Genomic DNA, 26,304 nt, shown 5'->3' on the forward strand with positions numbered 1-26,304 from the left:
TTTTTGTCAATGTACCATAATAACAGAGGCGAAACGCAATATTGTGTCAGGACAATTCACTATTTATGCACAATAAATAAAGGAGCATAGCGCGACAATTTCTGTTCAGCGCCAGACTTGCTTGTAACCTATATCACCAGTTATGTTATGAAAGTGACGTATTAACTACTAAAAAACACTGACCTTTGTGTAAATGCTTGGAGCAGACTAACCTGTGAGCTGGAGGGTTCTGGGACGTTATATTTGACCTTTGAATGGCTGCAATCCAGGCCATCCGTTGCCTCTTTGTTACTTCGGAAACATGGCTCGAACAATTTCTCTTCAACGAGGTAATCCGATAACAACCGATCTCTTTACCCGTCGGCTTCCCGTGGCTGTCATGCGACCGGCTATTGCAGTTAATAATACAACGGCTTCTTGTGTTTCTTTTTATCGCTGTATAACTGATTTTAATTGAAAGCCTGCGTGCGCTAGTACCGCTTGCCACGAGTTCCCAGAATCCTTTGCGGTTCTACCCGTGAATGACGTCACATTTTCAATCTCTATATAATATGCATGCTAAATTTTATATTTGGGGTAAAATATCAAGTCTTTTCAAGTAAACCGGTTCAAGTCCAATTCAAGTACCAAGTCATTGGTGTAAAAGTCCAAGTCAAGTCACAAGTCTTAGAACATTTTTTCAAGTCAAGTCTAAAGTCATAAAATTAATGACTCGAGTCTGACTCGAGTCCAAGTCATGTGACTCGAGTCCACACCTCTGGTTTAAATACCTGGAGTCAACCATCCGAAGCAACAGAGAGTGCACAAGAGAAGTGAGAAGATAGATCAGGCAGGGTGGAGTGGGTGGAGACAAGTGTCATGGGTGATTTGTTACAGAAAGATAACATCAGGAGTGAATGGAAAGGTTTCCAAGACAATAGTGAAGCCTGCTCTGATGCACAGTTTGAAGACAAAGACCAGAGGCCAAGATAAAGGTGTTAAGATTGAAGAGGATGGACATGATGAGAAATGATTACTCCAGAGGGACAGCTCAGGTGGAGCAGTTTGGAGACAAAGGTAGAGACCCAAGACTGAGATGGGTTGGACATGCGCATTGGAGGAATGGTGGACCAAAGGATGTCAAAAATGGACAGGAGCAAGTTCATGGATGTAGTGAAGGAGAACGTGCATGATGATAGGGTAGGATGGAGGCAAATGATTGACTGTGGCAACCATCAAAGGAAACAGCCAAATAAAGAAGATATTTCTTTATTTTTATAAAGTTATAAATTGTAAATGAGAGTATAACAGTGCGTAAAATAGGCAGTGTTGTATTCACTGAAACACTGTCCCGCAGAGCCTCTCAGAGCAGCAAAGTCTAAAGTACACATACCTATAATGTTTATAGTCGTTATGAACCCCGTAAATGTTACGAGAGAAGTTATGAGAGGCTTTTCGGACAGCACGTGAACTCAACACAACACGTGAAAACGCGCTTGGCCGCGCCCCTTCATAGTAGGGCGGGGAGAAGCTGCTGTTTGGTGTGTTGATGTCAAAAAGTTACACAAGCACGGATGAGGTTTTACAACAGGGTGGTTTCACAACTGGAAACAGGGCATCACTCCGATAGCTTCCATTCACACCTACCGGTTCTTCCTGTGATCGCGGACCTGTTCTTTACGGGATTATTATAGGCAGAGGGAGAAGAAAGAAAAAAGAGAAATCACTCCACGTTCAGTGCATGTCAGCGGGAAATCATTCACCAGACGCGTCCACGCCTTCTCTTTGTGGACAATAAGCGCCAAGCCGTGCGTTTCACGACCCTAACGGAGCGCCTGGTGACCTGAGCTGATCGGGGGCTCTCCAGTGTGTTAACGTGACTGTCTGGGTCGTCGCAAACAAGTAAGCCCGCTGTCGTGTGTTTGTCTGGGCCACGGTCGCCAGCAGCACAGCCACAACCACCACCGTCGCGTCTATATATATCAGTGCTCACTTTGTGGAGACTAAGGGGGGAGGCACTTGTGGCTTTTGAAGTCTTCACCTCGTGGACCAAACCTTTTCGCGATGGAGTTGGGGTCAGTGATTTTGACGATCGGGGGTTCTGTGGGATTTTTCAAGTTCGTGAACAGCGGGGTCGGAAAACTCCCCGCACCCGAGTCTGCCTGCAGGAACGTTTGGAAATGGAGAAACATCTCCACGTCGTGTGTGCACAGTATGATCACCGCGACGTGGGCAGTGCTTTGGTAAGACGTTAAGAAGTTTTTAATTCAGTGTAGATCTGCTTGGAGGAAAGGAAAATCTTGGGATTTGGTTTGGTTGTGCGCATAGATGGATGCGCAGGGATGGGTCCATAATGTGGTTTTAAACACGGCTGTATTTGATTTTATTTTTAATGCTGTTTGACTTCTTTAGTCACTGTTTACATAGCTTATGGTTTATTCTGCTTATCCCTATGACCCCATGTGTTAAAAGAAGCGCACTTACTGACCCAGGCATTTGGAAAAGCTTTATCTGAACCGCTGTCAATCCGTTTTTCCAGCTTTTTCCTGCACCCGCAGATGGCCGAGGATCTCATAGAGACTCATTCCGTATTTTCTCACGTCTTGGTGTCTTTCTCAATCGGTGAGTAGTCTCCTACTTAGTTATCTCGTAGTTGTGACGCTATGTGTACGGTTTTACTGAGTGCAACCATCCTGAGGGGAAGTGTGAAATCTAATTCCTGGATGGCGCCAAAGTAGCTCCAGACTAAAGGGCTTACGTCGTTTATGTAAAACCTTTTATTTTAACGGGCAAATCCGAGCCATAGCTTGGCAGTTATCTATATTAGATTAACCAATTGGGCCCCTTTTTAACTGAATTTCATCTCAACAAATGAAAAAAAAAAGTGATTTAACAGAGCTTAGCTTACTGTTCTTTATTTCTTTTAAATAAAACTAATCATGATTTGATATTTTAGTTACATTTTCATTTTTTATTATTTAGATATTTGTTTTCTTGATTTTTATCTATTTAATTCAGTTCTTTTATGTACTTTATATGCATTTTTTTAATTTCATTGATCCCTTAGTGCAGCAGATGTGGGTAGGAGTGTCAGAATGTGCATGTTCAACCTCTGGAGACATCAGTTTGAACCACTTGAGTTTTAAAAATTTCCAGTTTGGCCATATCTCCATCTTAGGAAACAGCTGTTGTTTTGCTACAGAATTAAACCACTACTGATTTTTTTTTATGCTTGTGGTTATGAGTAAGTCAAACTTCTTCAGAGCTTCAAACAAAATAACTGTAATGCCACACATATGTTACATGTTGCCCCAGAGGTCCAGTAACAGGTGCAGCTGCTGCACGAGCTGTGCAGGTTTACCTTTTTACCCCCTTTTTTTTTATATAGCACTATCACCCATAGGTTCAGACATGTAACCTTCATCCATGGCTGATTTATTACTTTTACCCTCTGCACACGTGTCTCTCGCTGGCACACCCAGTCACCGTTTTTCTTAACAGACTGAGAAGCAGATAACCATTTACCGCCACTCCAGCAGCCACTTCAGAATCACCAGATAACCCGACAAGCAGGTCTTTGGGACAGCTTCAAACCTACACTCGCTGATGAGCCACTGTGCGGCCCTGCTGTTTGTTACGCTGGTTAATTCACCTGAGTCATCTAACAGATTTGTTAGATCGTGAGCCACCTTTTTTTTTTTAAAACAAAAAACAAAAAAAACACGAATTTTGAGGGTCATAGGTGAGAACTGGGTAACCGGTGAGGAGGGTAAAGAGTCCATTCTGGAAATGTGACTGAAACAAATAGTATTGTTTGTATTGCTACAGTTCTGTTAGCAAATGATTAAAAAGGTTTAAAGTCAACTTTTACATGGTGGAACGTGCATGGTTTGACTCAAAGATTGCTCAAAAAGGGCAAGTCCACTTTACTTTATCTGAAAAAAAATATATTCGTAAATATATTCAACAGCAATTATTGAGTTTATAAAAAATTTACTTTTTATTTTTATTTTTCTCACTTTTATCCCCCATGTGAGGGATTCCTCTGTAATGTTTGTTTACCTGCTGCACATATACTTTCAACTTTATTTAGGTTAATTTGTAAACTTGAGATATTTCTCAGTTTTTGAGATAAATAAAGTTTATATTATCAGATAATCTGAATCACACCGGACCAAATCAGAATGGTGTGGACATTAAAATGAGCATTTTTACACCCTAGAGCCTTGAAATAGTGAATAAGCTAAACCACAGGTTTAACCTGCTTTCTTTTTTACCGTTAAATTAATCAATATCATCGTAGCAGCTACCAGGATGTGTTGAAACCTAAAACTGCGTTTGACTGAATCAATTAAGCTCGGCTGAAGTTCACATACTGTGTATCAAGTAGGCTACGTTGAATTTTACCATCAGCTCTCTAAACCAGATTAGAAACTTGCAAAAATTCGATTTTCCCTGATTTCATTAAGATCTTTCAAACCAAGGTGCTCTTGCTACCCCGATTTCTTAAAATAGCAACTTTGCTCTGTTTTTACTTTTTCCTCATTAATGCTTTGAGTATTCTGGAGCAGCCTTTGGCACGTGAGCTCTCTTAACTCTGCACATTTATTGGATCTGTGCCGGGCCAGCGAGGGCTAACAGAGGATTCCCGGGATATTTGACATTCCTTCAGGAAACGCTGCTTTGGAGGGGACGAAAACGAGGAGCAGTGTTGGGATCTGAAGATCAATGAGGGCCATTATCATCGGTCCCAAGCACTGGGTGTAACCCCTGTTACAGTCATGTGACTTGACCAAGACGGCAACTGTGCAAAGAAAGTCACTTGATGTGTGCAAGCTGTCCACATCAGATACCACAGAAAGGCAGAAATGTGGAGTGATTCTGGGCCCTCAGCAGGTTTTCAGAGACTTTAGGGCAGCAGATTTGTGCGCTGTTCCTCGCTGTGTTACCACGCTGCAGACCTCACAGTAACATGACATCAGTGGTTCCCCACTTTTGTCCAGTACATAAAGCTGTCTCTGAGATAAAAAATTTAACACAATATCCTGCTTTCTCATTATACAGTGATAAGCATAATAAGATTCATGCCATATATATTTTATTTTACTTTTTAAGTACTGTTGTGCATCTCCTTCCAACTGCCTGTCAAACCTAGTTTAAATTGGGAGATTTTTTGTGTATACTTTTACTTAAAAAATGCTGTTATTCCCTGTTGTTTGAAAGTTTGTGAGCACATGTGCGTAAGTACAGTATAAAAGATGGCCGTAGCTTCTATGACTTCACCCATTCATGAAGTTCTGTTAGCCATGTTGGTGTTTTGAAACCATGACTAATAAGGGGCGGGTCTTACTGACTGTAAGTGCTGCATCCTCCCTGGCTAACCACTTGCGAGTTATTAGCCAATGAGCCTGGATGATCCTCTGCTCAGACACTTAAAATGAGCACAAGTTATAAAATGGACTTGATGTTTTATTCGGTCTGACCTGAGCCCATAAACTGCTCAGGAAAATGTTTATAGAGGTCAGGATATTGTGGAGTTTTCCCATAAACCTCTGTATGATCCCAAATCTGTATGCAGCTCTCTCGTTAGGAGTTAAGAGGATGTAGGTTTAAGGCTTCACCCATCTATGAAGGTGTTTTTCTGCCACTGGAAAAAAAAAAAAACATTTTCCCAAAACAGAGCGAAGTTGTAACTTTGAGTTAATAACTCCAAATGTCGGGTTAATTTCTCAGAAGTCAGTAAGTTGGCATTTTGAGAGAATGACCAAAAATTTGAGTTTCAGATGGAGAAATTGTTGCGTCAATCTTTTATACTTGCCGTTCAAGTACTCCGGCTCATTCCCGTGCCTATAACAACTTCAAGTGTTCAATGTTGGTGGGTTTCCTTACAGGACAGCTCTGGTCCTTCTGCAACATTTGTACTGATTTACAGGGGCTTGCAAAAGTATTCAGCCCCCTTGAACTTTCCCACATTTTGTCACAGTACAGTCACAAACATGAATCAATTTTATTGGAATTCCACGTGAAAGACCAATACAAAGTGGTGTACACGTGAGAAGTGGAACGGAAATCAGACATGATTCCAAACATTTTTTTTACAAACAAATAACTGAAAAGTGGGGTGTGCGTAAATATTCAGCCCCCTGAGTCAATCCTTTGTAGAACCACCTTTTGCTGCAATTACAGCTGCCAGTCTTTTAGGGTATGTCTCTACCAGCTTTGCCCATTCTTCTTTGCAAAACCGCTCCAGCTCAGTCAGATTAGATCGACAGCGTTTGTGAACAGCAGTTTTCAGATTCGTACTTATGAAAGTCTTTCAACAAAGTCACTGAAGTCACGTATCGGCCCTAAAATCACACCGTTTGACTGCCCCTGCTTAAGTAAGCAATTCCCCTCCTCTAATGTAAGCATGACAATCAAGCTCATTTGGAAGAATCCAGTAGAAACTCATCTTCTCTGCCTCTCTGAGCTTTGGTGATTGTTCTGTGTCAGCTTTACACTGGAGATGTGCCCATCATTTAAAAAAAACACACACACACCCTCCTTTTTTGTTTTTGTTCTTCTTTTTTTTTGTCACTCCTCTTTTTCACACCTGTGTGTCAGACAATACTGAATGAATCATTATGAAAACACAGCAAGTCATGTGTTCCGGTTGGCATGTCATGACTTTGACTGAAAATAACCTTTGAAGCTGAAAAAGCTGGTGTCTAAAAGACTACACTGGTGATCAGATAATAGCAACGCGTAAATTAAAAGCTTGATGTCAGTCTGCATGGATTATTTAATCTGTGGTGGGCTCTAATTTGTTTATGGCGAGTGGAACCCAAGCTTGGCAGAAGGGTCCTGGTGTCAAATTTCCAACATAATGGAGTTAAATCCAGCCTCGATGAATGCCCCTCGCACCCCATCCGTCCCCATCCTCAAGCCTTCATTATGTTTTCAGCATTTTAAAAAGCCATCACCATGGATACGGCTAATAGCAGCCAGGGGCGCATAGCAGTGGAGGATATGAATAGGCTCTCTCTAAGAGGCATCTTGGTTGCCTTCGCTGCCGTCACGGAAGCAGACACGCTTGGATGAGCTCGAGTCTGATGTCGTCAGAGGAATCTGGTGCGTTTGGCTTGATTGATCGAGTGATTAACGAAATGCTCTCTGTGTCCACAGGTTACTTCATCTATGACTTCTTTGACATGTTGAGGAGCCAGAAGCTGAGCCAGTCCTGGGAGCTGCTCTTTCATCACATCGTGGTACGTGTTCAAAAATAAAAGACAAATGATGTCATACAGTGGGGCAAAAAAGTATTTAGTCAGCCACCGATTGTGCAAGTTCCCCCACCTAAAATGATGACAGAGGTCAGTAATTTGCACCAGAGGTACACTTCAACTGTGAGAGACAGAATGTGAAAAAAAAAAAAATCCATGAATCCACATGGTAGGATTTGTAAAGGATTTATTCGTAAATCAGGGTGGAAAATAAGTATTTGGTCAATAACAAAAAAACAACTCAATACTTTGTAACATAACCTTTGTTGGCAATAACAGAGGTCAAACGTTTACTATAGGTCTTTACCAGGTTTGCACACACAGTAGCTGGTATTTTGGCCCATTCCTCCATGCAGATCTTCTCGAGAGCAGTGATGTTTTGGGGCTGTCGCCGAGCAACACGGACTTTCAACTCCCGCCACAGATTTTCTATGGGGTTGAGGTCTGGAGACTGGCTAGGCCACTCCAGGACTTTCAAATGCTTCTTACGGAGCCACTCCTTTGTTGCCCGGGCGGTGTGTTTTGGATCATTGTCATGTTGGAAGACCCAGCCTCGTTTCATCTTCAAAGTTCTCACTGATGGAAGGAGGTTTTGGCTCAAAATCTCACGATACATGGCCCCATTCATTCTGTCCTTAACACGGATCAGTCGTCCTGTCCCCTTGGCAGAAAAACAGCCCCATAGCATGATGTTTCCACCCCCATGCTTCACAGTAGGTATGGTGTTCTTGGGATGCAACTCAGTATTCTTCTTCCTCCAAACACGACGAGTTGACTTTATACCAAAAAGTTCTACTTTGGTTTCATCTGACCACATGACATTCTCCCAATCCTCTGCTGTATCATCCATGTGCTCTCTGGCAAACTTCAGACGGGCCTGGACATGCACTGGCTTCAGCAGCGGAACACGTCTGGCACTGCGGGATTTGATTCCCTGCCGTTGTAGTGTGTTAGTGATGGTGACCTTTGTTACTTTGGTCCCAGCTCTCTGCAGGTCATTCACCAGGTCCCCCCGTGTGGTTCTGGGATCTTTGCTCACAGTTCTCATGATCATTTTGACCCCACGGGATGAGATCTTGCGTGGAGCCCCAGATCGAGGGAGATTATCAGTGGTCTTGTATGTCTTCCATTTTCTGATGATTGCTCCCACAGTTGATTTTTTCACACCAAGCTGCTTGCCTATTGTAGATTCACTCTTCCCAGTCTGGTGCAGGTCTACAATACTTTTCCTGGTGTCCTTCGAAAGCTCTTTGGTCTTGGCCATGGCGGAGTTTGGAGTGTGACTGTTTGAGGCTGTGGACAGGTGTCTTTTATACAGATGATGAGTTCAAACAGGTGCCATTCATACAGGTAACGAGTGGGGGACAGAAAAGCTTCTTACAGAAGACGTTACAGGTCTGTGAGAGCCAGAGATTTCCCTTGTTTGAGGTGACCAAATACTTATTTTCCACCCTAATTTACGAATAAATTCTTTACAAATCCTACCATGTGAATTCATGGATTTCTTTTCACATTCTGTCTCTCACAGTTGAAGTGTACCTCTGGTGCAAATTACTGACCTCTGTCATCATTTTAAGTGGGGGAACTTGCACAATCGGTGGCTGACTAAATACTTTTTTGCCCCACTGTATCTTGGCTAAAGCTGTTTCAGATTATAAGAGAGGCCTCTTCCAGAGTGATCTCAGCTCAGAGTACTGGTGAACCTGCGAGAAAGACAAAATACCGGTCTTTCTTGTCAAGTAACATAGAGCGAGGACTAAAGGGATGATCATACCAGTGCGACAGCCTCCCTCCACTTCACTTCAACCTGCTTTTTTGTGAACTTTGAAGTCCTCCTGACTTCCCCCCTCACACTCACTGTTCAACCACTCATTTGTTTCTATCACATTCCTGTGAAAGCGGGGCATCTTAGTGGCATGTTGACCCCTAGCATGCTGGCATATTTTCCTGAGGGGAAGTGGAGGTCAGAGGATCTGACCCTTCCTCCGGCTTTGCTCTAAAGAGGGAAAGGAGCACTGATTATTTTCTCTCCACGCTTCTGACTGCATGACCTACATCCAGGACCATGCAGGTGTTGTGTATTGCTTTCTGTTGCCAAGCTCTTTCTCTTGTTAGTGTAAGTGTATTACTGGCAAGAGCTTTGTTGAAATTTTTATCAGGTGCAGGTTGCTGCCAGGGCTGGAGCAGATTTGTACTGTGCAGCAGTCACAATTTAAGCCTCTGTTTGGGTGTTAATAAACTGTGTGGAAGTATTTTTCTGCAGACTTTAAAAAGCAGGTCACCGGAAATTATCACGCTGATCTTCCAGTTGCATATTTGTAGATGTAAAGTATGTGTTAAAAAAACAACTCTTTGTATTTCGGAAATGCTATAAATAAATGCTATCGCTAGAAAGATACAGGAATGTTTTTGGCTCATCCGTTATGTTTTTTTTTTTTTTAATGCAAATGATTCCAAGATAGTATATGGAAATTCCTTATACACGTCATTTCTCTGATATCTGACATGCATCATCGATCTGGTATTGTCTCCACTCTTCTGTGAGGATTTGGGTTTTTTGTTTTTCCTTTAACCAATCGCCAAAGAGCAATGAATCCGCCTGAATCAAGTGTTGTTTTAGGACAACGCCCGACATGCATCCAGGCCAGCATGCTGGTTTTGGTGGGTTTTTGAGAGTGAAGCTGAGCAAAGGAAAAACAGTCTCCGGTGTGAGGCGACACTGAGAGCACATGAAGATAAATATGGTCCCCTTTGTTAGTGCGCTTCCTTTGTTCTGCCACACAGCTTGACAGCCATGTTAAGGCCCCGTTTCAACCAATCCCATCACTTGATACTGTAGCTGACGGCTGGTCAGTAGTGTTCGCGTTGTTATTGTATTTTCCACCTCACGTTTCAGTCGAACTTTTCTTCTCCATCTTCGGTAGTTAATCCAATCCCTCATTTTAAATTTAAGAAAACTTCTTTAGTTGTGAATTATTAGTTATTTTACATGATGCCACAACAAAAGCCTGCTCAGAGGAGTTGATGGATTCAAAAGTTTTCCCTGAAATGGCACCAGAATGTCCGATCAATTACAGAAAGTGTGCATAAGCAAAAAATACAACAAATATTTGAGATTTTCTTTGTGGGTTGCTGGAAGGACACTGTCATTATCAAAGTGGTCACTGAGCACTTGACCCGGCAGGAGCAATTCTGTTTGTACTCAGTGGCTAGAGTGCAATTGTGTGTGTGTGTGTGTTTCCTAAAATTTCAAAAGCTCTAGATTAACATGCAAAAAAAAGACTTTATTAATCTCTTTTTCTTCTAACTTGCCAATGTCAAACCATGTGTGTTCTTTGAATTATTAGTAATGATGCAAACACTTGCACTTGGAGAAATACTTGCATCTAGCAAATTTGCAGTTAATTAAACTTTGGAAGGTTTACAAGAAACCACTGGTCAATCTCAGTCTGCACAGCATTAAAAAAGAAAAGTTCCCAGCAACACCATCTTTATGGCTGTGCTCATATCCAATAGTTTTGCTGGAACAGGATTTGGGGCAAAATAATACATTATTTGGTGTTTAGGTATCAGAAACTGTTCACTAAATGTGTTTGTGGACATAGTTTTAAGAGAACTTCACTGCATACAACTAAGATAACAAACATTGGAAATATTGGAATGGAGGGCTGCTATTGATTGATTTTTCTGGGGATTCTCAGTGTGCGTCTTTGTCTGGCTTTATAGGTGCCGGGTAACACTAAAAGTATTATTTTCCAGCATTATTTTGCTAATAAAACTTTGGCAAAATTGGTTTTTAGTTCTTATTCAACTCAGACATCACTGTCCTTACCACCTCACCAACCTGCAGTTCAAAGCTGCTGTTTCCGAAGGGCAGCCAATCGGAAGAAGGCTGTCATATAGAGAGGGCAGGTGTAAGGTAAAGATGGATTATTATGCAAAGATACTCTTGTGGAGTAAAACAGTGTCAAGATGGAGCTAGAAATGAGCTTTGCTAGAAATTCTCAAATGTTTTGGATTATTTGTGAGAAACGGCTCCAGCATCACTTGTCTGTAGGTGACAAAGGACTAACTGGGAGGAGATATTTGTTTTCCCTTTTTTCCTGAAAGTCTCGTCTTTTCCTCTTTCACTTCCTGGAGGTTTAGTGAATGGGTGCTTTGGCCAGGCCAGCTGGCTTCGGATTGTCATTAGAGCGTGGGAGGCCATTCACACAGCTCTCTGTGCTTCTCAGCAAACTAAATCTCTTTACACCCTTCGTTTCCCGATTGTACCATTCATCCTTTTCTGTGACGTCCTCCGCTTCATTTCAGCGTTAAGCAATCCTCCCTCAACTCTTTCGCTATATTGACATCATCTTGACTCATTTCTTTTCTACTTTTGTTGCTCTTTTCCTTGTTTCTTTCAAATGCATATGGTATACAGAAGGTTACTGTGTCAGGTGTTCACATACCAGTCACCTGAAGTCCAAGGAGTTTTCCCAGTGTGCTAAGACCTGAACCCAGTAAGACCAGCTGGCCATGCAGTCCTAGAACAGAAGGCTGCTCTCTAGTTAATCTTCAGCTCATATGGGCAGCCAGCTGATTCATATTCCCCCTGCATTTCATCTCCCCATTGCTGCAGACCTAGTGTACAATCTGGCTTTGCCTGAGCAGTGACACATGCAAACTAAAATGTGCATATGCCATGCTGCATGTAGAGCAATTGTGTGACTGGAAGACACACCCTCCCATATTGTCCACAAGTTATTGGCAAATATGGGAGGGTGTGTCTTTAGAGAAAAGTTTTGAACATGTGTTTAAAAAAGTTTATCCTTATATGTTGACTGCTGATTAATGTAGGCCATAAAATAAAATGCTCAAAACAAACCCTCTGACTAAATATTGTTGACTTTACAGGTGGAAACGCGTGTAAAAATACATTTTGAATGTCAGTTGTGGTCACACCTGTTGCTAGGTCTTGTAAATGTGAAGTGCACACTAACTTCAGTGCAGTTTTGCTGATCTGTTCTCGCGGTCCAGGAGAAATAATAAGTCAAACTCTCCATGGAAAGTTTTTTTTCCCCCTCCTCCTTATTGACTGCTATGCAGAATACAGCTTCTTATTTCGGTCTCAGAAAAATGTGGGCCCTGCCACACTCACTCGGGCCTGATGAGATCCTGTCTGCCGTAAACTCAAGCTTCCTTTGCAAAACAGGAAGGCCTGATCACTCTGACAGGAGTCTGGTGGCTTCTTCTAAGGGTCAAAGATATGTACCTACAATGGTATATTTAATGTGTGATAAAAATATTGTGCAGAGCTTTCTAGAGTAGGGCATAGTTAAATAATGTCAATTTTTTTCCCTTTGTTTGAGCTAAACTGTACCAAAGTGATCGCCTAAAGAAAACACCCACCCCTACGATGAGTATGTTTCAGCCATATTTATTCATGACTCTCGGAAACTGTGAGCACATAATTAAAAAGCAGAAGGACGCCAGCCAGACGCAGTAGGACAGACTTTTTTTTTTTCCATGAAGCCTGAAAGCATGTGAGTAACAGTATATATTGAATGTTCTCGTTTGAGGTTTTAATGATGATACACAGTAGAAGCACAGATAAACTCACAGCTCCTTCACAGGGGATTTTATGTTTTGCGGCATGTTTTCTTTCATAAATGTCTGTCATCCCTCTCTCATTAGGCAAAATTGAGTTATCTTCAGTGAGCCGTACCATAGCAGACACTTCTCTGAAGCAGATCAGGGCTTCACAGGTTAACTGACTGCTTCCTGACTGCTGTAGCCCTTTAAAAACCCAAATCTAAGTATAGTATTGCTGATGATGATTCTACTATTTTTCCTCCTCATCATGTATGCTCTCATTAGTCCCATGTAATACTTCGAATGCTCAAGTTGGTGTTTTAAACACAAATGCAGAATTATAGGATTGTTAATGAGGAAGCCATTAACTTCTCAGCTGCTCTGTTATTTCCAATATTGCAATAAAAAGCCCAGAGCACACATACAGTGAAATATAGAGCTATTAATCATCTGTCACATTACTTCTAAAACGGGTTCACCAATAATTTATTACAACAACTCAGTAATTTGGGGGGAAACAATTAGATTAAGACATAACTATGTAATAGCTTTTACCATTTAATTACAAGGTAAAACCAAGTAATAACCCTGCTGGGTAATGTTAAACTAACTAGGGGTAATAATGTAGATTCTAATGTAACAATACCTATGAGGTAAAACCAGTTGGCAATAGTAGTATTGTAATATAATGACTCGCAAACAAAAGAGGTACTTTCTGAGCACTATTTGGAACTAAATATTTTTAGTATAATGATGTAATGATGACGATGTGTAATGCTGAAATTAAGTCAACCTTATATCCTAAAAATTGTCCTTTGTTTATTGGCTTTAACATATTTTATGTTGTTGTCATTAGTACTAGGGCACATGTCTGCCATAGTTTAGTACCTGGAAACATTTGTATTAGCTTTTGTGTAATAACCAGAAAATATATTAAACTGTTAGTTTCTTACATTCAGTTTAATCTGTTATGATAACCCTATACATTACTTGGCTAAAAACATTGTTAATACTAGGCTGTTTCTTACTTTTAGCTTATATGTAAAAGTAAGATATATGTAATTAAATAGTTTTACATGGTTACCTAGTTCTAAATTATTGCAACACTATTATTGTGTTATTATAGTGCTGTAAACAAAGTGCAGTTGGGTTCTTTTGCTTTAAAGCACACCGTTCCAATAGATTTCATGAGTAAAACTGACTCAGTAAACTCCTAAATATAGGTCAGAGAGCTGCATCAGCCTTATCTTTGGTTAAAATGACTAATGTCCTGATTATGTTGAAGTAAATAAACCAAAGAATTGGACAAATCTACACCTAGATAGTTGCTCTTGTTCTTCTAGATGTTGAAAAATCCTGGATAAAACTTCTGCTGTGTCCATTTCATTTCTATCGGTGTTCCACAAAAATCCTTTTAGCCAGGTTTTCAAATTCAGTCTGGGATAGTCTCAGTCCTTCTTGCTTCATGTTGTGCAAACATCAGATATTAATGGACCTTGTGTCAGTTTACCAGGAATGAAAACAGATATTTGTGGGAGGAGAGCTCAGCTGTCTCAAATACCCAGTGGGGAATGCCACATTTAGAGGCTTGAACATATTTTATTTGGCTGTTACTGGTGTCGGGACGCATGTTTACTGGAATGCCTTGCCTGCCGCATATCCTCTGCATCATTCGACACTGAAACCTGATTAACCTGCACATTTGTAGCTTTATCAGCTACTCCTTCCAGTATTCGTTCTAAGGAACCCTGACTCCACCGCAGAACTTAAATATTTCCTGATTGCACATGCAGAAATTTGTTGAGCCTTTACCTCCTCTGCCACTGGAAGTTTAACATCAGCTGTTTTTTAAGCGCATATGACGTGTTTTTGTTTTTGTCTTTGCTAGTAGTCGTATTTCAGCCTGAGAAATACAAAGACAACACGCTGAGAGTAAAGTAGGCCAATGAGATGGCAGAGGCTGGAATGTGGGCATATATTTATTTTGGCCATGAAATATGGTTTATCCATGTGTATGTTGCTCAATTTTTTTTTTTTCTTTGGTGGGGGAACCCCGCAAATCCCCAGATTGTGTGTATATCCAGACAGGAGGGCAGACATCTGGTCTCCACATGAACCTCAGGCTCCCATGAGCAACATGGAGCAGAAAACCTCTAACTTCCTGAGTGGGCTTCTGCAAATGTGCGCTCGTTCTCCACACATTTCTGTTCTGGAGCCATACATCATATATCACACACTCTGCCTTGTTCTCCCCCGTCCCCACTCGTCCACCTACTCTCCGCAGCTTGTACCACCCACTCACATGGCTACATACCAATGAGATTCTCCACACTGGTAGTATAATATCTGGTTTTTGTTGAGGTTTTTTCTTTTTTCTCCACCCTCATGGTATGTCTGAAGAACTTCCTTGTCCGTTGTTTTTGAGACAGGCACAGTTTATACTCATGATGCAACAAATACAAAGTAGGAAAATAAAACAACAATTTCAGTGACCGCAGCTTCTTGTCTTGGATGACAGAGATGCTTTGGACTTTGTATTTGTTTGTTTATACAGAGCTTTTTGCCTGCTGTAGAGGCATTTGACTTTGTTTGTTATGCCTGTTGCAGTAGCATCTTATCCCACCGGGTCTCACACGTTTTACCGGTCCAGCACCAGATAGTGGCTAGTTTTTATCTGTTTATCTTGTTTACTGCTCATTTCCTGTTTCATATGTTTTGCTTAGGGCTTACTAGAGTAACTTTGCATAATTCACAGTTCGGGATAAGAATGCCTTCATGCACGCCATATTGGTGATATTCCCACAGCTTTGCACCATTTATACCAGTGGGAGAGCTGACGAAAACCTCCACATCAGCGCTGGTGTAGGTGGAGAGACATTTTTCTAATGCTTTTTCAAACTGCTGCAACATCCCCTGTGTATAATCTGTGACTCTCTGAGCTCCTACACTGACATGTCACTAAAATGGAGGTAATGTCCTTGTTCCCCAACATCCGACGGAGACCTTGTTAAGTGACAGAGTGTAAAGGCTGGTACGGCTCCATGCCTCGATCATACCTTACGTGCTTGCAAGTCTGCTGGGGTCCGGGTCACATAGTTATTTTGTACACTGTCTTGCAGACAACGTCACAGATTGCTGGAAGCACATCGGCCAAATAGTCATTCCTGTTATATTTCTTTGAAGTCTACACCTAGGGTGCATAGGGTGCCTGCATAGTTGGTGCTTACTAATGTAAAGTGACAACAAAAAACACTGGCAAATTTGCTCATGCTTCTCTTACAAGAATTAGTTACCGATTCATCTGTAGTGCCTGAGAAGTTGGGGGAAAAATATTATCATTGATTCTTGGATTTTAAAATGTTTTTAAGACAAAACCATAGAGAGCACAGCAGCCAGAACAATGTGAAGCCCATCACGGTGCATCAGTCTTAAGTGTCAGTGAGGCTTTTCTGTTACAGTGGCTTCCGCCTACAGCAGGAAAGAGCACACATGCCATGCTTCCCAAAGAGGCTGGCTTTGAAAAAGCGAAATGGCGCTTGTTCTTGTTGGCATAACAACCAGGAATGCTGTTTGTAGAGGCATTCATCTATCAGTGGGTTTACAAAGGAAGGAGTAGATGTCGGTAAGCTGCAGGTCACGTCAGAAAAAGCGAGGTGGGGCACATAACAACTGTGTGTTTGTTCTCCACTAGTGCCACACCTCATAGCCTCAAACGAAAGCTTAAAAAATGAATAATAATTAAAAAAAAAAAAAAAAGATAGTTACTGTGGGAACACCAGAGGTTCTTGCGTGTGATTGGGTGTGGGTGGGTGTGAAAGCATGTGAGAGCACAGCGGAGGAACAACCTTATGTTTAACCTTTGTAGTAAATGCAGTTAACCATTTCATTTCCATGTCGTTAGTCTCACCTGTCCTACTGTAGTCATCGGGATTTCACCAGTGCACGCGCTAACTATAGTTCTAACTTGACAAATTGTGGGTTTCTTGAGTGGCAGAAATGTCTTTCCAACCTCAGAGCTAATTTTGGCCTCAACCTCTCATTAAGAAAGGCAACAATCATTTATCATTAAGGTGAACACAGTGATGGTCTGTATCTGATATTCCAAACTAACATGCTAGTTAAGATTTTAAAGCATTTTACCAACTAAAATCTTATGATCTTACTTTGCAAGCAGTGAACAGGACAAGAACATGAATATAACACAATGCAACACAGTAGTGACGCACATAACAAAGATTGCAGGATGGTGACAAACAGCTGAGGTGTGACACATTTGAGCATTTTCACTGTTGTTTTGAAACGCAGATGGACGCTCGTAAGGTAGCACACCCGTCACGATAAACTGAAGGTGCACTGACCCTAAAGCACGCTCCTCTTCATCGTCTTTTTACCCCACAGCCAAGAAAGACAGCTGGAGTATTGCTGTAACCCACCGGATGGCTGTCCAGTGGGCGGCGTGAACACAAGAACTCAAGAACGAGGCAACTTAAAACTATAGGCGCATCCCCTAAAAATCTTATACGAGTACGAATCCTTTGTGAGACATTGTCCCAGCTTTTCTATCATGTGTGTTATTAAGATTACAGCGTTACAGGATAAAGGTGTCAGTGGGTCAGATCTGGAAGCTATGTTTATCTTTGCATCCAAAAAGGTTTATATTCTCTTTATTAACAAAACGGTCTGTTGAGCCTACGCTGTCTTTAATGGAGGATTATGGATACAGCCGTGTTGTGGTACTTTAAGGATTCTTCTGTCTTATTTTACGGTTAAAGATGACCAAAACATGCACAACTGCAAATCCTATCATCAGCGCTCTTCTCAAATCCTTGGCCACTGCGGACAGAAGTTAGGTCATTGATGAGGCATGCAGTCCACTGGAAATAACCACTACCTGTCTCTGCACAGCCAGTGCCTGAAAACCTCGAGTGACCAAAGCTGTTTTCACACAGGAACGTCAGAGATGTCGGGATAATCCAAACGTTGTCCAAAGATGAGGTCGCTTGCTTTAGCCCAGCTGTCGCTCCTGGAAATGTGTGTGATTTACTGATTTTTAGGCAAGGGTGCCACCTGGGTAATGTGTGCAGGAGTTACCTATTACAGGATTACCTCTTATTATCTTTGCATACTATCCAAAGAACAGTAGACTTTGTGCTATGAAGCAAAGGGAAAATAAGTAGTAGTCAAAAAGGCTGGGACGCCATAGAGCTGCTGTGCACGTGTGAAAATAGCTCAAGCTTCACCAAAACTGACCAATCACTGAGCCCTGCTCCATAGCCTGTATTTGAAATGAGACATACCCGGCTACAAATGAAAGCCATACACACAATTTAAACTGATCACGGAGATGCACGAACAAATATTTGTGCAGTTACTCACCAGATGTTGTGCTGCTGTCAGCTGAGCAGAGTTAACACAGGTCTCATGATAACAGTTATGGGCCCCATGCCTCATTCTTGTAGACAGGCCTGCGTGAACCTTCAAACTTTGGATTGTGCACATGATTGTTAGCATGCTATGGTCCCATCTCCCCATCGCTCCACTGCTGTTGTACCTACTAACAACTTTCCAGCATCCTATGCATTGAGCTTCTTTGTAGTTTCCTCTCCATCAGCTAAGCATTTCCTGCCCTCTTCTTTAGACACACTCGGCCTATCCATTAACAGATTTTTTTTTATGAGCTGTGACTATCTTATGTGCTTATATATTATATGTGTAGAGCAGTAAATAATCAATAATAGAACATGCACCTACATCCGTTTATCAGGATTATTATTATATGGCACACTGTGTTGCACAGCTGTACTGTGCTGTACTCAGACGGGTTTGTTTGATTGATGAAGCACCTCCTCAGTCTCCCATGTCTGTGATATATCTCCCACACATGCGCACACACGTAAACTGCAAACACAGCGTTGCACCTCCCTTGTTAATAACCTCCCTGCCTTCTTTAGTTATTATTCAGCGTTCAGTTTGTGCAAACGGCACGTCACCGAAACCTGAAATTCTTCTCCGACTGAGTCAGAGTACGAAGTACTGAAAGAACTGGTTTGTCACGGGAATCTTTTCACTAACTTTCGTCCCTTTTTTTTTTTCTTTTTTTTTTTTTAACAGGTGTTACCTCTCTTTGCAACAATGTTTGATTGAAGATTTCTGAAAAAGGAAGAAATAACTTCCTCTTTCATCAGGTTTATCCGCTCTGGTACTTCTAGTCAGTTCAGCCTGCACGGACCGATTTTCAGCACAAATATAAGTCTTTGCACATCTATCACGTGAACTTTGCCCCACTTTTGGGTTGGTCCCTTTCCTTTAAAGCTTGGGAAAACTTGGGATTAGTGACAACCTCTGTCATCTTCACTATCTCAGCGCCCAGTGTTTTCCCCCTGAAATAGGGCAGAGGTGATGGTCCCTCACCTGTCTGTCTAATTGAGCCCACAGGGAAAAGAATGCAGCAACAAACACTCGTGCTGCTTTGTTTTCATACAGGTGTGTGTAATATAGGTTCATTACTAACTTATTATAGACATGTTGTATGAGACTATTTTTCAATCAAGTTAAAAATTTTCAAGGTTATGTTTGAGCTTGGTGATTTTAGTGAAGTGGCTCCCCACGGTAAATTTAAAGCCTTTTTAGATTTTTTTTTTCTTTTCTTTTATATGTTGCAATCATCTCCTGCAGATGAAGCATTAACATGTTTTTCCAAAGAATTAAACTTAAAGTTCATTCTTGACATAAAAAACTCAATCATGCCACAAAATCTTCCTCAGATAAGCTTCCTTTAACTTTTTAACCACTCCCATATATAAAACAAGCTTTTCAACCAGTATATTTTCATGTTAATGTGTTTAAAAAAAAAATCTTACTCTAACAGCTAAATGTGGTATGATGGGGTTTTGTTTTTTAAATTCCATTTTGCTGTGGGTTGTGCAGTTACCTGATGGGGGTCATATGTGGTGTTCCTGTGCTCCTCTGTGTGAAAGATGTGCTTCAGTGTGGCAAATCCAGTTAATCCTGAATTAATTCCATCACGACAGACGCAGAGACCGGTGGTGTAGGGGGGAGTGGGATTACTCAAACAGGTTTTTGTAGCAGCCTTTAAAGTCGGGCATGGGGATTGACTTGCTTTTGTAACCAACCTCGTGTGGCCTCCAGAGAAGCTGCAGTTTTTGAGTTGACAATTGTCACTTAGATTTGAATTCACTGTGAGATTGTGGGTTTGCTAACTGGAGCGTGTGTGTGATGATTCGCAGGTGTCCGGTCCTCTGTTGGTACCCGTGAGAGTGTTTTCTGGTGCATGTTGTGTGTCTAAATGATAACAGTCTGGACTTTTCATTCATCCTTTTGGTTTTCAGTGGTGGAAACGGAGCGCACTGTCCTTAAGTGTAACACAGGGTTTTTGTTCTTACTAAGTTACTAATTACTAAGTTGCTTAATCCATTCATATGTTGTTGGCAACCTGTGACAAAATGTCATGACATGACACGTCACCTTGTTATTTTGAGGGGTTTGGAGTCAGCACCTGTGCTGCCACAGAGGAATGTCAGAGAAGGGTGACCGGGCCACTGCTGGGTGTGTGATCTCACCTGTGTGTGAATGTTTGGTGCTGTATGCCTTTCAAATTATGAGGCATAGGTTGGTTGCCAAATGCAGTTCCTAGTTATTACTGTCATTATGAGCTAAAGGCAGGTAAATGGTGTGATTTGTGCTCTGAGTGTGTGTTTTGTTGTGAGTGAGGTGGAATTCAAAAATAGTCTTTTACAGTTAAAATGAAATTTAGTGAGGTAACTCCTCTGTGCTGCGGTCACAGTGTGCACTTGCTTTTAGGAGTTTAGGAGGAAATGAAACACATCCAGCAAAGAAGAAGACGTCGAACTTTACCTCTTGGCACTAATGGATCCGCTATATTGTAACATGTGCAACTCTGGGGATGGTGTGACCCTCACATGGCTTGTTGCCTAATCTACAGGAACGCGTCACATGACATTTTGCTACATTACAGTCATCACATGAAACACAACATGTTTCTCCAACAGAGCCAGCCCTGTTTGAAAGGGTCATTTTGTCACTTCACACATCACAGCACCCCGTGACCTGTAGCAGCTGTTTTCTGCTTTTCCTTAAGTCCACCTTTATTTCCAGCTTCCACTCCTAATGCATAAACAAGCCAGTTTAAGCGGTGCAGTGACTGAGTGTGAATGAAGCCTGATGAATGTGCGCGGCTCCTGTGGAGAGTTGGCCGAACGGAGTATAGACGCTCTCCTGTCATCCAGATTTTATACCTGAGACTGCTGGGAAAATGTTGCACAGCAGCTTTTTGTTTTCTTTCTTTCACAACATCCCATAATTTTTGCAGTATGACTCCTCCAGGGTTTGAGTTGTTTGAATGATGATGCTGCCACCTTGTGGCGCGTCCGTGTCAGTTACATCACAGACTTTCATCAGAATCAGAATCAGAAAGGGTTTTATTGCCAAATGTTGAGCAGGTTTACAACATTAGGAAATTGCTGCGGTGCTTCAGTGCAAACATACTGTCATAAAAATATAAGAATAAGAATTAAAAGTGCTACGTAGATAGATATATACATGATATATACATGAGTGCAGGTGGTGATCAGTGCCAAACATGGAATGATGCAGTGAACACAGCGTAGGGTCATGTGTTAGTGGTGGGAACAGTCGTACGTTTATTGTTCATGTGTCCGACAGCAGAGGGGAAGAAACTGTTCTTATGGCGAGAGGTTCTGGTGCGAATGGACCGGAGCCTCCTGCCTGAGGGGAGCAGGTCAAACAGACTGTGTCCAGGGTGAGAAGGGTCAGCTGAGATCCGAGCTGCACGCCGCAATGTCCTGGAGGTGTACAGGTCCTGCAGAGATGGGAGTCTGCAGCCAATCACCTTCTCAGCAGAGCGCACAACACGCTGCAGTCTCTGTTTGTCCCTGATAGTGGCTCCAGCGTACCACACAGTGATGGAGGAGGCGAGGATGGACTCGATGATTGCAGTGTAGAACTGCATCATCGTCCGTGTTGGCAGGTTGAATTTCTTCAGCTGCCTCAGGAAGTACATCCTCTGCTGGGCTTTCTTGATGACGGAGGTGATGGTGGGCTCCCACTTCAGGTCCTGGGTGATGGTGGTACCCAGGAAGCGGAATGAGTCCACAGAGGTGATGGGGGTGTCAGTCAGGATGATGGGGGGGAGTGGGGCTGTGTGCTTCCTGAAGTCCACAATAATCTCCACTGTCTTCTGGGCATTCAGCACCAGGTTGTTGTGGCTGCACCAGGACACCAGACGTTCAACCTCCCTCCTGTAGGCAGACTCATCCCCGTCAGAGATGAGTCCAATAACGGTGGTGTCATCTGCAAACTTGATTAGCTTGACAGACTGGTGGGTGGAGGTGCAGCAGTTGGTGTACAGGGAGAAGAGCAGAGGAGAAAGAACACAGCCCTGAGGGGAGCCGGTGCTGATGGTCCGGGAGTCCGAGACATTCTTTCCCAGCCTCACATGCTGCTTCCTGTCCGTCAGGAAGTCAGTGATCTACCGGCAGATGGGATCAGGCACATTCATCTGGGAAAAAATGAAGCACTGTGTGGGAGTGGCGGAGCTTCACGTGGTCGTTAAGTAAAATCCTGACATAAGTGGCGGTGCGTTTTCAGGGCAGAAGTTCAGATGTTCACACATCCGCCTCCTCCTGATAGGCTGAGAAGATAAGAGAAAGCGACTGCTTCAAATCTCACTGCCATGTTTTTAGATTAAGTTACAGTGCTATGATTTTTTTTTCTTTTATCATATCAGTTATCAAACTCCATTAAGCACATAGTGTCTGGTTAAACATTATCTTGTAAACTTATTCAATGATGACGAGCGTAAAAGCTTTTAAGATATGTATATGCTCTCTACACTCACTGGCACTTCCATACATGCAAATAAAAGATTAAAGGAAAGCTAACCTATAAAAATGTGTTTTCAGGAGTCATTTAAAACAAATAACAGAGTCATCAGGAAGGCTGTTCCAAAATAAGGGTGCCACAACCTCAAAAGCACGATGGCCTCTGGTTTTAATATCAACATGTGGGAGAGTCAGGAGACCCTGGTTAAAGGATCTCCTGCAAAAATGGGTGTGATGTGTGAACACTGGCTAGTTTTTGAAGTGCACCAACAAAAAAAATATTCTCCACAGCATTACACCAGCATAAAAAGTGTATATCTGGTTACTGTTGCCTTCCGATCAGCTCAGGACAGCCTGTCATTCTCCTCTGACCTGTGGGATCGACACCACACACAGAGAACTGCACTGCGTATTTGCTCTTTTTCAGCCCGGGAGATGGTCATGTGGGAAACTCCCAGCAGATCAGCAGTTTCTGAAGCAGTCAGACCAGACCGTCTCACACCAGCAACCATGCCACATTCAAACTCACTGAGACCCATTTTCGTGCTCATTCTGAGTCTCGCGTTGAACCTCACTTGATTGTGTCTAAATGCATTAAGTTGCTACCGCGTGATTTGCTGATTAGATGTTTGCATTAAAGAGCAGATGAGTATCTAATGAATCTGCTGGTGAGTGCATCACAATGAAAAAGTGATGCACTCACAGACGAGAAGAGAGTAATATTTATAATCCTAGTGGTAGTAGTGGATAATACTGTTTTTGTTTTTTCACCTGCTGTAATGTTCCTCTGTGCCGTTTTCTCTCCTTGTCTTCTTCTGTAGGTGATCACCTGCTTCGGCCTCGCTGTGGTGTCGTGCCGCTACGTGGGCTTCGCCGTGGTTGCCTTGCTGGTGGAGATAAACTCAGTGTTCCTCCACATCAGACAGATCCTGCGCATGGCCAACATGGCCGCGAGCACGCTGTACCGCGTCAACAGCATGATCAACCTGGGCACGTACGTGGTGTTCCGTATCAACACGCTGGCCTGGATGACCCGGTGGCTGGTGCTCAACAGGGACAAGGTGCCCCTCCTGGCCTACACGCTGGGCAGCGTGGGCATGGCCATCATGACGGCCATGAACATCGTCCTCTTCTGCCGCCTGCTCAGGAGCGACTTCTTAAAGAGCAGCACCCGGGAGGCCAAGAAAGAAAAGGAGATGTAGAGAGGAGGGGGAGGAAGGTGAAGGATTCAGAGGGGCACACGTTACTGTACATTAACACGCCATGGCTGAGGTTCTGTACTGTCTGTACTGCAAGCGTTTAAATACTCATAGCTGTAAAGACAGAGAGATCTGCACCTCCCTTACATTACAGGTACAAGTACTCCAAGTGTAATCAAACAGCCTCACCTCAGACCCATCTACCAATCAGCTGCAGTTTTTCTCCCATATTTCAGTGCTTCATATAAACAAATCGAGGCCTTGTGAGACACCAAACGCCTTATTGTCACACGGCGTTTCAGCTCAATCGATCCTAAAATGTAGCTCGCGATGAGTGACAATGCACTGAGCCCCTCAAACGTCCATGTATGCAGCCAGCGGAAACAGAAACATAAATATAAAATATCTCTCTTTACTTTGGAACAATAATCTCTTATTCATATATAGACATATATCTCTATACATAGGATATATACACGTTATGCTGCTGTGAGTTTTATTTCTTCGGTGGGGGTGACGTCAGAGGTGAATGCCTTTCCCACCAAATCTCCTCAGCTAAAAACCACCTGCTACCTCAGGGCTCACACCAGTTCTTTGCCTCTTTCCAACACTCGCAATGCTGCCGGTGATTGGCAGCAAAAAAAAAGGAACAAAAGTAATGTCTGCTTGTTGAATAAAGAAAATCAAGCAAATGCAAATCTTTGCTTAACGAAAGAATAATGACAACTGGGAGGCAACAACGTGTGTCTGTTTTGTCCTTTTACATTTAACCCTGATGCTTAACACAGCTCGTGCCCTTCAGTTCGGCCCACGCGGCGGGATCTTCGCGTCGGTAAACCTCAGAGGAACGAGGCGAAATCTCCACTGATGGCATCACTGTCCATGAGCGGGCAGCTGCGCTTTAAACTTGAACCCTGTGAAGTGAAAGGAAAACCTAAATGATGTAGATTAGTTGAGTAAACTCAATAATTAGAATAGCAATTAATATTTCAACAGTGCGCCGTGGCATGTGCGTCTGCAGTAGGAGCTTTCAGACAGGCAGGAAGTATCAGCACATTCCTACACCTCACCTCAGTGACCTCAGCTCAGCCAAGACCACCAGAGATGCTTTTACTTTGAAGGGCTTTTGTAGATCTTTGCCATCCTGCATTTAGTTTTAAAGTCGCAGATGAGCGCGACAGAAAGCAGAGAAAACCCCGAGGTGGGCGGGAACAAACTGGTCTGAGAGCTGTGAATACAGCAGACCGTTATTTACACAGCCTCACACGGCCTCTCCTTCCAGCTCAGCTCACAGCATTATAGCTCTTCTATGGCATGGAAATATAATTGATGTGATTTAGTTTTTTGCTTTTGATATTTTTGATGTTTTGCCTTTGTGTATAATCAGTGTTTGATTTGTTGTATATCTTTGTAATTTATTTGTGCTATAAAAGACGAGTTTAAGGTGACACAGTGTTCACCGAGTTTTCCTGTCGCTGACATGATTGTGTTAAGACATGTTGTTAGAGGGTGGGAGGGCATTTTTTTAGCAATTTTTTTTTTTTCCTCCTTTCTTCACGTGCAGTTTCCTCACAGTGTGCATGCTTGAATAGGTTTATGTTCAAGCCGTGAAAAGCAGGCCTTCCAGCCCCAGTAACAATCACAGCGCACAGCAAAAAACAAAAACACTATTTGGGAGAAGACAAAAGTTTGAGTTATTGTTTTTGTTTTTAATTAATTTTCTTTTGAATGTTAAATTTGCTTTTTTAGGGCAGCTTTGTTGTTGGTAATTGAAGTTCTTTCTAACAAACAAGCTTTTACTCGTGAACCTGTTATGAATACGACTGTAATGTTATTGAAATTGTGCTTGTATGACATCATTTGTTCATCATGTTGCTGTGTGCTTTAATGAATTGTGACACGCCTTAGCAGCCAAGTCATATTAATGACCTGATGATTTTATTTTATTTTTAAAGCATTCGTAGTAGCTCTGATCACCTGTATGGCTTTGATTTCCAAAGGCGACTGTCCCCAGATCTTATGAGGTCAAAAATATTAAATATTGTGATTCAATATTTGTGACTTGTCGGCATAACGAGAAAATATTTAGGCCAAGAGGCATTCTAAAGTCCACCAACTTTATCAAAACCCACAAATTATAATTACTCCATCAGTGTGCCCTTGTTTATTCATTCATGAAGTTCACTTTTTTCTTTCTTTCTGAAAGCAAAAATTATCCTGTCATCAGACTGTCGCATATAAATATAACGGTGTAAATATAACAGTTTTATTTTTTCAAGTTTTGTCAAAATTGTTTTGTAATTAAAATTGTGATATGTATGTTTATCTAACAACACTATTTGTTTTAATGTGTCGATTAAAATAAGTGAATAAAATCAAAGGAATGAGCGTTCTGTTTTAGTTTCTCTG

At 42.1% G+C, this 26,304-nt stretch overlaps 1 protein-coding gene across 1 annotated transcript; it reads left to right on the forward strand.

Moving 5' to 3' along the window:
* The first annotated feature begins 1,560 nt into the window (after window positions 1-1,560).
* On the forward strand, window positions 1,561-24,550 carry tlcd2 (TLC domain containing 2). Its single transcript, XM_085371296.1, has 4 exons — window positions 1,561-2,222; window positions 2,519-2,601; window positions 7,144-7,226; window positions 23,518-24,550. The coding sequence occupies exons 1-4, from the start codon at window positions 2,044-2,046 to the stop codon at window positions 23,896-23,898; spliced, it is 726 nt and encodes a 241-aa protein (XP_085227422.1). The 5' UTR covers window positions 1,561-2,043; the 3' UTR covers window positions 23,899-24,550.
* Window positions 24,551-26,304: the final 1,754 nt, after the last annotated feature.

This window comes from Diplotaxodon limnothrissa, linkage group LG14 (genome assembly GCF_057381915.1).
Source record: "Diplotaxodon limnothrissa isolate DT_005_m linkage group LG14, D_limnothrissa_male_GT1.1, whole genome shotgun sequence".
Classification (NCBI taxonomy): Eukaryota; Metazoa; Chordata; class Actinopteri; order Cichliformes; family Cichlidae; genus Diplotaxodon; species Diplotaxodon limnothrissa.

What these genes read in the sequence shown, in the direction of transcription:
- tlcd2 (XM_085371296.1), top strand. Translation starts at nt 2,044, where the DNA reads ATGGAGTTGGGGTCAGTGATTTTGACGATCGGGGGTTCTGTGGGATTT. An exon ending in GCGACGTGGGCAGTGCTTTG is followed by an intron (nt 2,223 to 2,518) that starts GTAAGACGTTAA and finishes CCGTTTTTCCAG; the next exon opens with CTTTTTCCTGCACCCGCAGA. An exon ending in TGCTCTTTCATCACATCGTG is followed by an intron (nt 7,227 to 23,517) that starts GTACGTGTTCAA and finishes CTTCTTCTGTAG; the next exon opens with GTGATCACCTGCTTCGGCCT.